At 46.6% G+C, this 12,442-nt stretch overlaps 1 protein-coding gene across 4 annotated transcripts in view; it reads right to left on the bottom strand.

Annotated features, from left to right (window-relative positions):
• The window catches only part of LOC105469284 (regulatory associated protein of MTOR complex 1), a 413,056-nt gene that overhangs the window by 252,570 nt on the left and 148,044 nt on the right, over positions 1-12,442 (bottom strand). For all 4 annotated transcript variants that reach the window (XM_011720145.3, XM_071081792.1, XM_011720144.3 and 1 more), the window contains exon 4: positions 6,199-6,357. In XM_011720145.3, the coding sequence (XP_011718447.2) occupies positions 6,199-6,357 (159 nt within the window). The remainder of the gene's footprint in view (positions 1-6,198; positions 6,358-12,442) is intronic.

Below are 12,442 nucleotides of genomic sequence, written 5' to 3'. Positions count from 1 at the left end.
AATACACTATGCCTAGAGTCTTCTCGGTAAGAAAGTTTTTAATTACAGGGCTGGGCATGGTGGTTTACACCTGTAATCCCAGCACTTAGGAGGTCAAGGCACGTCAATCACCTGAGGTCAGGAGTTCAAGACCAGCCTGGCCAACATGGTGAAACTCCATCTCTACTAAAAATTCAAAAAAGTTAGCCGGACGTGGTGGTGGGTGCCTGTAGTCCCACCTACTTGGGAGGCTGAGGCAGGAGAATAGCTTGAATTTGGGAGGCAGAGGTTGCAGTGAGCCGAGATCACGCCATTGCACTCCAGCCTGGGCAACCAAAGTGAGACTCCATCTCAAAAAAAAAAAAAAGAAAAAAATTAACTATCAATTTTGTCTGTAAATTTTAACTCTCAGTTTAATCTATCAATTACTAAAAGAAGATCTTCTAATCTCCAGCTATGATGATGGATTTGCAAACTTTTCCTGTTAATTCTGTTCATTTTGCTGCATGTCCTTTGAAACTCTGATATTAAGTGCACATACACTCAGGATGGTGTGTGCCTGACTCGTGAGCTGGTCTGTTTATCACAAGGAAATGGCCCTCTTTGTCACCAATAATACTCCTCATCTTGCAGTCTCTGTTCTCTGATTAATAGAGCCACGCTGGTTTTCTATGACTAGTATTGGCATAGTATATCTTTTCCCTTTCTTTTACTCTCAACCTTCTTATGTCTGTGTATTTACAATACATCTACTATGGACAGCACAAAGTTTGATCATACTTTTTAAATCTGGTTTGACATAAACTCGTGAAAAAGCAAAGAAATTAAACTAGAATGTGGGACATCCTGGAGGATCACTGGTCCAAACTCGTCAAAACAGTGAACATCCACTGCTACGAAAAGAAAGCAAGCAGCCACAAACTGGGAGGACATATTTGCAAAACACGTATCTGATAAAGAACTGGCATCCGGGCCGGGGACAGTGGCTCACGCCTGTGATCCCAACACTTTGGGAGGCCAAGGTGGGTGGATCACTTGAGGTCAGGAGTTTGAGATCAGCCTGTACTAAAAAAAAAATACAAAATTAGCTGGGCGTGGAGGCGGGCGCCTGTAATCTCAGCTACTTGGGAGGTTGAGGCAGGAGAATCGCTTGAAAGCAGGAGGCAGAGGTTGCAGTGAGCCAAGATCACGCCATTGCACTCTAGCCTGGGCAACGAGAGCGAAACTCCACCTCAAAACACAAACAAAAAACTGGCATCCGAAATATGGAAAGAACTCTTAAAACTCACTCAGCAACAAGAAAAACAACCTGATTCTTAAAATGGGTAAAAAACCTGACGAGATACCTCATCGAAGAAGATATAATACAGCAAATAAGAACATGCAAAGATGCCCAATTTCACATCATTATGAAATTGAAAATGGAATAACAATAAGATCCTCCTACATACCCACCAGAATGGCTAAAATCCAAACACTGATAACATCAAATGCTGTGAGAACATGGAGCAACAGAAACTCTCGTTCAGTGCTGGCGGGAATGCAAAACAGTACAGACATGTTGGAAGACAGCTTCACAGTGCCTTATAAAGCTAAGCATACTCCAACCGAACCATCCAGCAAACACATTCCCAGGTATTTACCCAAATGAATGGAAAGCTTATATCCATACAAAAACTTGCACACATGTTCATAATAGCTTTATTCCTAATTGTCAGAAGTTCAGAGTAACCAAAATGCCCTTGAATAGGAAAACGGATAAAGAAGCAGTGTTGCATTCACACACTAGAGTATTGCTCAGTAATTGTAAAAAATGAGCTATCAAGCCACAAAAAGACATGGAGGAGTCTGAAGTGTGTATTACTGAGTCAAAGAAGCCAGTATGAAGACGCTACGTACTATATGATTCCAACTATAGGACATTTCGGAAAAGACCAAATTCTAGGGGAGAGAAGATAAGGGGGAGCAGAGAGGACTTTTAGGACACCACTACTCTGTGTGGCAACATAACGATGGGTGCAGGACATCACACATTCAGCAAAATCTGCAGCGTGTACATCACCAGGAGTGAGCCCAGGTGTAAACTATGGACATCATTAATTATAAAGCATCATTACTGGTTTATCAATTGTAAAAAACATAGCAAACCAAAGCAAGATATTAACACTAGAGGAAAATGAGGGGGAGGAAGTATATAACTCAATAAACTTGCTCAATTTTTCTTTAAATTTAAACTGCTCTAGAAAAACGAGGTCTATTATTCTAAAAAAGATTGCCGGGCATGGTGGCTCACACCTGTAATCCCAGCACTTTGGGAGGCCAAGGCAGGCAGATCATTTGAGGTCAGGAGTTGGAGATGAGCCTGGCCAACATGGTGAAACCCCGTCTCCACTGAAAATACAAATATTAGCCAGGCGTGGTGGCGGGTGCCTGTAATCCCAGCTACTCGGGAGACTGAGGCAGAAGAATTGCTTGAATCCAGGAAATGGAGGTTGCAGTGAGCCAAGATCATGCCACTGCACTCCAGCCTTGGCGACAGAGGGAGACTTAGCTTCAAAAAGAAAAAAAAAAAAGATTGATGTATAACTATATGCTAACTTCCCAAAAGAAGACAAACTTTTTAAAAAGTCACTAAAAAAGTCAATGTCATAAAATGAAAGGCAAGAGGAACTAAAAAGGCATGAGGAACAGATGCAGTGCATGAACATTAATTAGATTCTGGGTCCACAACAAAATCAACAAGTAAAAAAATGCCTACTAATTTAGTGCACATTTTGCAAACACTTGGGAAAATATGAACATGAATTCTATAGTAAATGACATAGAACTGATGTGCCATTTCTTGAGCAATTTGATGGTACTGTGGTGATACAGAAAGCCATCTTCGTTCTTAGTGTCAGGATGTCTGCATCTTTCAAATGGTTCGGGGACAAAAAAAAGTGTCAAAGTGGCAACAGGGGAACAGGATAAAGGTATTCATCCTACTGTTCCTTCCATCCTCTGGAGGGTCAACAATGGTAAAAGTTGGGTCTGAAAAGACTGATAAAGGTACATCAACTCCTCGTAAGAATAATCAACAAGAAAAGAGAGAGGGCACAAATACCCAGCACCAAGAGCAAAGGAAGGCACCTCACTCACAGATACCCCTGATACTGGTGAGTTTCTAAAGGGGTATTGTGAGCCAGTTTATGTCAACACATCGGGAAGCTTAGTAGAAACAGACAAGGTCCTACAGAAGTCAGTTGACAAAGCTAACAGAAAAACCCTTTAACCATGAAAGAAGCTAGATCAGTAGTCAAAAACCCTCCACAAACAAAGTAACACCCCAGAGAGCTTTCTTTGTAAGTTCCACAACATTCAGACAACAAATACTTCAAATATCACAAAAACTATTCCAGTATATATACAAAGAATGAACTTCCTCAACTTATTTTCTAAGGCCACAGTTACTGATCACTCTGCCTAGGCAAGGACAGCAAGAGAAAAAAATCCCCGGCCAATCTCATGAACACAGATTTAATATATGAAACAAAATGGCTGCAAACAGAATAAGCCGTGCATGAAACGGATCATTCATCGTAACACAGGTTACCCCAAAAAGAAAGGTGTGTGTAACAGGAGACGGTCAGACAGTATCATTCAACGTAGCATGAGCCTAAGGGAGAAAAGCCCTGTGACCACCTTAACACACACATACAAATAACCAAGGGAGGCAAATCAACATCTAGTCATGGTTTTTAAAAAACCAAATCAAGATTTGAACTTTCTTAATTGGATAATGGTGATTGTTTTTGTTTTACAAAAAGCCTGGGGCAAACATCTTACACTGAACACAGGAGCTCCCCCACCCTGCCACGCGCCCCTCCACCCAGTCCCCACTTCACTCCACTGAAGGCATCGGCCAGCACAGCAAGATGAGAGCAAAGAAAAAGCACAACTGAGAGTGGGGCGCAGTGGCTCACGCTGTAATCCCAACACTTTGGGAGGCCGAGGCGGGAGGATTACTTGGACTCAAGAGTTCAAGATCAGCCTGGGCAACATGGTGAGACCCTGACTCTATAAAAAATACAAAAATTAGCCAGGTGTGGTGGTGCACACCTGTAGTCCCAGCTACTTGGGAGGCTGAGGTGGGAGGAACACTTCAGCCCAGGAGGCAGAGTTTGCAGTGAGTCATGATCATGCCACTGTACTCTGGCCTGGGTGACAGAGTGAGACCCTGTTTCAACAAAAAAAAAGTTTGGTTCTGTAAGTTACCAGAAGTGGAAGAAGAGAGAAGAGGGAAGAGGGAAGAGGGAAGAGGGAAGAGGGAAGAGGGAGAAGAGGGAAGAGGGAAGAGGGAAGAGGGAGAAGAGGAGGAGGAAGAAGAAGAAGGAGGAGGAGGAGGAGGAGGAGGAAGAAGAAGAGGAAGAAGAAGAAGAAGAAGAAGAAGAAGAAGAAGAAGAAGAATCATCACATCATAAATTCAGAGAAGAGAGACACAATTCACAAAAATCATTACTGTCTGGAATACAAAGAATTCCCTCAAACCGACAGGAAAGGGCAAGCCACTGCAGAAAGAAGTGGACAGCATACGGGTGCTTCGTGCAGCAGGGAGCCGGCGGGCGGACACAGGGTGCTCGACCTTAATGGTTATCAGAGGAAACCAGAGCACACCACAGTCTATCATTAGAAAAACCTGTGACACACCCAGTGCGGGAGAGAAAGCTGGGCAGCTGAAACACCCACGCGGTTTACAGCAGAAACAAGATGGGAACCAGCCCAGTGCCCATCTGCAGGGAAGGCACTGAGAAGGGCGGGGTCCCGACAGGGGACAGCGAATGTGGGAAAAGGCAGGGCTGCAGGCCCCTGGGGTCGGGGGCATGAACCTGCAGAGCCTCCAACGGAGTGAGCAAAGCGCACTGCGGAAGAGCGCGCCGGCGTCTGCCCAGCACAGCAGCAGCGAGCTCCCGGATTCGCCGTGCCTGAGAACCAGCACACTGGGGGCTCCACAGAGGAGCGCCAGGGAAGGACAAACTCAAATTCACTGTGCCAGGTGCCACTGGGGAAGGGAGGGAAAGGAGAGACTGCAGCTGAGAAAGACACGCCAAGGGCCTGTGGTGCATGCCTGGTGGTTCATTACATCCCGCTTCTGTAAATTCTACTTCCTTCACAATGACCGCTTCGAATTTACCCAATATTGAACGAAAGGAATTAAAATCAAGCTGGTGTCCAGATACACACGGGGAGAGATGGCACTGCCCTACGGGAGGAGCTGCGTGGACACCTTTCTAACTTCCGAGGCTGGCTACTCCTCGGTGTCCAGGGTTGGAAGCCTTCCTTGAGGTCTCTGCTCTGGGCCCACACGGCATCACTACCTGTGCCGAACGTAGCCACGAACATGGGATGGTGGGCGGGAACTGAGAGTTCAGTGTGTGAAGAAACGGAGTCCGAGTCCTAACTATGATGGCAGAAGGCGGTGTCCACACTAAGGAGGCAGAGGCCCAGGAGGCTGGCAGCACAACCGAAACCAGAAGTCGGGTTTGCTGGATTCCAAATCAGTGCCCCCACAGACACGCTCAGGCACATATGGGGCCACCACACCCTCCAAGAACTGCTTTTCGTGCATCACGCAGACTGTGGTGAGACCTACAGCTGGCTTCTCTTGGACGGACCAAGGTTCCCACCCTGGAGGATGAGGATGACAGTCAGCACCCACCACCCACAGCAGCAGCTACAGAAGGGGAGCGAGCGCTTCATCTGGTCCTGGGCGACGGAATTGCAAAAGGCTGGTGATTCTGACCTTGGGGAGGGAAGCCCGGAGGCTGCACCTGCAGGGCAGCTTGGAATTAGCCCTCTAGAATATATAACACATTTAAGAAAATCACTGATGCTTAAAGAAAGATTCTAACGAAATTGAGAAATTGTGCAATTTTTCAAACTAGGAGGCAGACACTCCCGAGGTCTGTCCTCGGAGAATACAAACAACTGCTGTTCTGACAGAGGGAATGGAAACCACATGCGCCATGCTTCAAGGCAGGCATTCCATGAACATGTTCTGCCACAGAAACAGCTCCCTCCTTGTGCCTGATTACCTGGTCCGTTCAGTTACTGCATTTGCGTTTGGTGAAACACAGTAAACATCGATGGCTTAACAGAAGCTACGGATGGGCAGGACCTGCTGCCGACGACCACAGTTGGCATGGCTTCTGGCACAAACGGGAAGTTGGAAGGCATACCCACCTTGTTGAAGACCCAGACCTCCCCGTTCACTGTGGGCCGGGGCACCCCGTGGCCATTGTAGTGAAAGAGGACTCGCTCCTCCTTGGCGTTGCGACGTAGGGACGTGCAGAGCTTCTTGACTTCATCCACAGTTGGGTCAAGGCTCTGCTTGTACCGGGCCTGTTGCAGGAGAAGAAATGAAGAAATTTACCATGGACTCCAGGGAATGCCTGGAACTCATCCCCTACTCTTTCCTCTGGGTTTGCAGTTAATAGCTGTGTGGTCCTGGACATATGGTTCAGTTTCTCCCTCTATAAAATCGGATAATGCCAGGCACCATGGCTCACACCGAAAATCCCAGCAGCTTAGGAGGCCGAGGTGGGAGAACTGGTTGAGCCCAGGAGCTCAAGATCAGCCTGGGCAACAGAGTGAGACCCCATCTCTACAATTAAAAAAAAAAAAAGAGCCAGGTGTGGTGGCACACACCTGTAGTCCCAGCTGAGGTGGAAGGATCACTTAAGCCCAGGAGGTTGAGCTTGCGTTGAGCCACGACCGCATCATTGTACTCCAGCCTGAGTGACAGCGTGAGACTGTCTCAAAAAACAAATCAAAATACTAGATAAGAACTGCCACATATGATGGTTATAAATATTCATTCAACAAACATTGAGAACTACTAGGAACATCAATGAGATAAACAAGTAATGCCTGTCACATGGCAACACCAAGTCAGACACAGCCGCCACTGGGGTACCAAGTGTTTCTCCGAAGTATGGGGTCCTTCTGAAAACATCTGGAGCATGGAAGAGAGAATTTGCTCAAATGAAGGAACCTGCGTTGTACACATGGCAGCAACGGCAGAAGAGTGAAGAGACCGAGTCAGGAACTGCCCTGCTGAAAGCTCCTCCCTCCGCCTCCTGCCTGGGCCCTTCCGGATGCCTGTGAAGAATTCCCTGAATTAGCAGAACCTAAAGCTGACATAGAACTCTCAACAGCCTTGATATATACAAATAATAAACAGAGGACATCATGGCAAAGAAAACCCCATCTAGAAAGCCACGGAGCAGACTGAATGCATAGGAATAAGTTTAACATGAAATGTGCAAAACGTAGACATGGAAGTTTTTCAGAAATCTCCTGGAAAAACACAAGTAGACGTGAACAAATGGGAAGATGCTCCCTGCTTGCATCAACATTCTTAAGACGTCAGCTCTCGCTCGCTTAGTTCACAAATTCAGTGCATTCCCAATAAATACCCCAAGGAGCTATTTCATGGAGTTTAACAAGCTGCTACTGAAGGTCACATGGAAAAACAAACAGGCAAGAAGGGCCAGAAAATCATGAGGGCGACCTGGCCTTGCCAGACACGGCAGGCTCCTCTAGGGCCTCTCGTTAAGACAGCGAGACTGGGGGCACAGAGACCAGCAGCCCAGGGAACTCACACACAAAGCACAGAATCAAACCCACGTACACATGACTTGGCTTTCTTGAGAACAGTGTCTACATAGTCCTAATGCTATGAGTAAACACTGTGCCAACTTCCAGAGAACCTGAGTGAGGAGGGCAGGCCAGGGAGCAGACAGGCCTGGCTGGGTGGCAGGATGCTGGAAAATGGGCACAGGCAGCACAAGGAGCTACTCCAGTTCCGTCATGCTCTTTGTCTGCAAAGCACTTCTCGTGGTGAACTCCCAACAAAGAAAAACTGACAGAGCAAATCTACGACCTTCTAGGGCGGGTGAAGGGAACAGCGGGTGTGTAAGCGCCGGGGCCACACCAGGCAGTCAGGGAAGATGCCCTGAGTTGACGAGTCAGTGCAAAGCAGCGCCAACATATGCCACTAAAACAGACAGCTAAAAGGGTTTGCCTCTGGGTGGGGATTATGTTTTTAAAAAGTGATGTGTATGTTCATCACTTTGATAAACTTTTAAAATTTTATTTTAAACACAACTAAAATAAGTAAGGCCAATGCCACGATCATCACTTGAAGAAAAATGCCATTAAGTGTTTGGAACATGCAGGGGACGCTGCGTTTGAAGGAAGGCCTGGGCTCCCGCTGTGCCCAGGCTGGGCACACAGATGCACAGGAAGCACCTGCTGATGTGACTGAGAAAGGAAGCAGAGAGGACATGCCCTGAGGAGGGCACACCATTCATGCTTAAGAAAGGTTCCCCTGCCGGACACGGGGGCTCACACCTGGAATCCCAGCATTTCGGAGGCCAAGGTGGGAGGATCACTTGAGGCCAGGAGTTCAAGACCAGCCTGGGCAACATAGTGAGACCTCCTCGTCTCTATGAAAAAATAAAAATAAAGAAAATAAAGAAAGGTTCCTTGGCATTTCCAGAGAAAGAGAGTTAGATGTGAGGAAAACAAGGCCCAATTCCTGTAACATAGATCCTCTGTTGTATATGATACACATTTGGTGTCACCTAATTATATACATTAAAACTCTAATTTATGACAACATAAAACCTCTGGGTATTCTAGACCTTGTACTTTGGAAGTCGTCAGTAGATGTATGAATATCTTTAAGGATGATGAGATTTAAGAATTTTTCCGGGTTCCCCAAATTTTTTTGTACCTGCAAGCAAAGCCCATTAGAGAATCAAAAGCTAATCCAAGGCTAGCAACCATGCGTCACTGCAGGACAGTGCGGAGTGCTGGTCTGAGGCGGGGTTAGGGCAGCAGAGTGGTCTCCCCTCTCAGTGTCTCCTCCCTCAGGACCAGAATGCTGCTCGAAAAAGAGTCATGAAGGAGACTTGAGAGAGAGTTAACCAACTCATAAGGCGGGATCTTCAAGTCCGTTTTCATCTATGAAGGATGTACATTGACACCCACAGTGGGCTCTGCCGGGATGGGGCTGGCCCGCAGGGAGCCCAGGGCCACGGGGAAGGAGGAAGGGCTCAGAGAAGCACCGAGCATGACGGGAGGGGTGTTGATGCGTGGCCTGGGAGGCAGTGTCACCTGCTCCCATAGGTGGGCATCACTGGCCCACAGGGGGCCCCAGCCATGTGGTGGCCAATCTGACCCACATGTTCTGGAGGAGCCTGTTCAATGCCCAGCTCTCCTACAAAATTCCTTCTTGAACCACTTCAGCAGGAAATAATTTTTTCTTTTTCTGATTTAACTTACACTGCTCACTATATATTCATGTGCAGCTATCTCAATTCTATGTAGACGGTAAATCCTGTGGGGGTCAGCACTGCTCACCCTCATGTCTGCCTTTCTGTTCAAGGCACAAGTTTTATGTCCTTCCCCCAAGCTTACAACATACTCGGTTACCAGCAACTAATTGCTGAGTGATACTCAGATTTTTACTGACAGTAATTACAATAACTAATAAATCCATTTGTAGTAAGGAAACTGATAGGCTCCTGCCTGAGGTTGAAGTGGTGTAAGTGACTGTCAACATAATACCAGAAAGTATGTGTGTACGAACAGCTGCATCCAGGTGCTGGGTACCCAAGGCGTCTGTGACGTCATCCTTTCTGCTTTGCTACTTGAGATTCTGCATACTAAGACTTAAGAAAATGATGGACACATTGTGGATTCATCACTGATCAACTGTTTGTGTTGTTGGTGAGACAGAACCAGTCCACTGAGTCTTAATGTTCTAAATACATGAATTTGGGTTGATCCCATACAACAAGTCGAGGGCAGCTGATAAATGAAAGCGCAGTTCTGGGGAAAAGAAGGAAACATTTTATTCAGCTGTCACGACCTTGGCTACATGCCCTCCGAAACCACATCCACTCAAGTGAGTATATTTTAAATTAGAAAATAAGTCTGAAGTAGAGGGAGTTAGACATTCTGTCTTCAAACGGGTAGGTAGAAAGAATGGCAGACACATAGGACGGGGTCAGTCTGGGGAGATGGCTTCGAATCAGCATGGAGCAACAGTCCCATCTCGCCCACGTCTCTCCAAACCCAACAAAAAAGGTCCTGGAGAGGACTTGGTTTACCTGCTCCTTCAACCCAAACGCCTCAGCTGTAAGACCTGCATAAACACAAAATTTAGGTTTTTCTCTGAATCAGAGGTGTGATAATGGCCAATCTAAGCAGCAGGCCACATCCCATTTTGGTCTGGGCCTTTATGTAGCTTAAAACAAATACCTATGCATTTTTAATGAAAGTGCTTTTTAAAAAGTGTCCTGGCTAAGTTGGTAGAAACAATTAGAGGGTCTATGCATTTTCCCACCTCCAGGGATGCTTTAAGGCAGCTCAAGTAAGGAAGAGCAAAAATGGAGAGGTAGGACTCAAAAAAAAAAAAAAAAGTGTCATGGATGCTAAAGGAGTATCTCCTTGAATCCTCCTGGGTCTCACACACGAGGTGGAACGGGTGTCCCCGGCTCATGTTCGCAGTCCGGCCAGCGGAAGTGAGCCATCTGAGCGCACTTTAATCAGGAATGTCCACTGATGCTGACTTCCGACCCCTTCTCCAGGGTCTGGGGTGGGGGTGGGGGTGGGGTGCGGGGGTGGGGGTGGTGAACACCTGCCTCTTTTCATGCATATTAAAACCACTTTCCCTTAATGAACACAGGATATGTTTTTCAGAGTCACAAAGACTTCTAAAGTAATGGGCTGCAGATACAGATGAGGAAAGAACATACGCGGGGCTTGCCAAACTGCGAGGCAATCAGAAGGGTGGAAAAAGGGCTGTAAACTAAACTCGAGATTTCAGGGAGTCTCCTAATTCCACGTACCCTCCCTGCTTTCTGGCTGCTAAGGCTACAGAAATCCCCTGTGCAAAGTGGTGAATAAAAAAGGCACAGAAAGATAAGGCACCCCAAAATAAGAACAAGCCATGGTGCTGATTTCCGCATCTGTCTCCCTGGAGCACCGGCCATCGATGTGCAAGGGCTGGGTTCACCAGAGGCCCACAGATCGCTGGGAGATGTTCTAGTGAAATTGCATCGAAGGCCCACAGATCGCTGGGAGATGTTCTAGTGAAATTACATCGATGTGCAGGGGCTGGGTTCACCGGAGGCCCACAGATCGCTGGGAGATGTTCTAGTGAAATTGTCAAGTGCCTCCTGCTCCCCGTCTCCATCTCACTTATTACATGACTGCTGTAGCAGTTTTTCTCAATTCTACTCTCCTCAACACAGCCATTGAACTAGGATTGCTGAAGCCACAGCTCCACAGGAAAATCATTCACTGTCTCCTGAGACTGCTCCTGAACGGGAGTGCTGCTCTTCCACACCACACAGAAGGCCACGGGGTAGAGATTATTCAGAGACGTCAATAAAATTAAGGATTCGTTATTTCTGACCTTGACTCTATGAAGGTCTTATCCCGTGGGGCTGCGAAAAACAAATTTCACTTCATTTTCTGACCTATTGCGTACAGAAGGCACATTAGCGGACTAGCATGAAAGGCGCCACAGATATTAATAATACGCCTCCTGGGGCTTCATGGGAATTAATTAATATTTTTAAGGGCTTTGAAATGAGAAACACTAAATTAAATGTCACCACATCGTGTTAAGGTTTTGTTTCACAACTAGAATGCCAGGGATAATGGCTGTGTGGTTTGAGAGACAGGAGAGGCACGAGAGCATCTGATTATCTGGGCCGGGGGAGTTATGACCATTTCCGCTGGGCATATAAAATGACAAAGCAAGTCTCTAAAATACAGCCTATTGTGCTAGGCATTTTTCCTGAAATGCCAAATCTCAAAGTGCAAGAAAATATATGCACGGGAATTTTGGAGGATGCGATACCAGAAGATAATAAAATAATGAACAACCAAAGAAAAGAAAAGAGAAAAGAAAAGAAAAGAAAAGAAAAGAAAAGAAAAGAAAAGAAAAGAAAAAAATGGGCCCTTGGCTTAATGAAGGAAAATGCAGGTCCAAATTTCATTTCCTTCTCAGTGACGGGCTCTTGTCCTAAAATGACACCTGGTAACTTTATATGCTAATAAGGCCTAAGAAATGCTACTGCAATCAGATTCTGCATTTTCCATGTAGAACTTGATTGCTGCTGGAGCTCCTTCTCATGTAAGTGCAGACTTCAGACCCTGGAGAGCCCTGAGCGTGAGGGACTCTACTCCCAGCGGCCCTGGTGGCAGCGTGGTCCTGCCAGAAGCTCTGGTGGGGCTGCACAAACTGCCACTGTTGTGGATCAAGGAGAGCCACGGCCACCTGGGAAGAGGAGGGGCTCAAGGGCTCTACTTGGTGGGTCTTCTCTTCTGACAAAATCCCACCAAGGGGAGCCCTGTGCTGCTGGGGCGGGCTGGCCATAGACATCTGTAGAGTTTCTAACAAAGA

This window comes from Macaca nemestrina, chromosome 17 (assembly GCF_043159975.1).
Source record: "Macaca nemestrina isolate mMacNem1 chromosome 17, mMacNem.hap1, whole genome shotgun sequence".
NCBI lineage: Eukaryota > Metazoa > Chordata > Mammalia > Primates > Cercopithecidae > Macaca > Macaca nemestrina.
The sequence above is the reverse complement of the archived record's forward strand: the minus strand, read 5'-3'. Positions and strand labels throughout refer to the sequence as shown.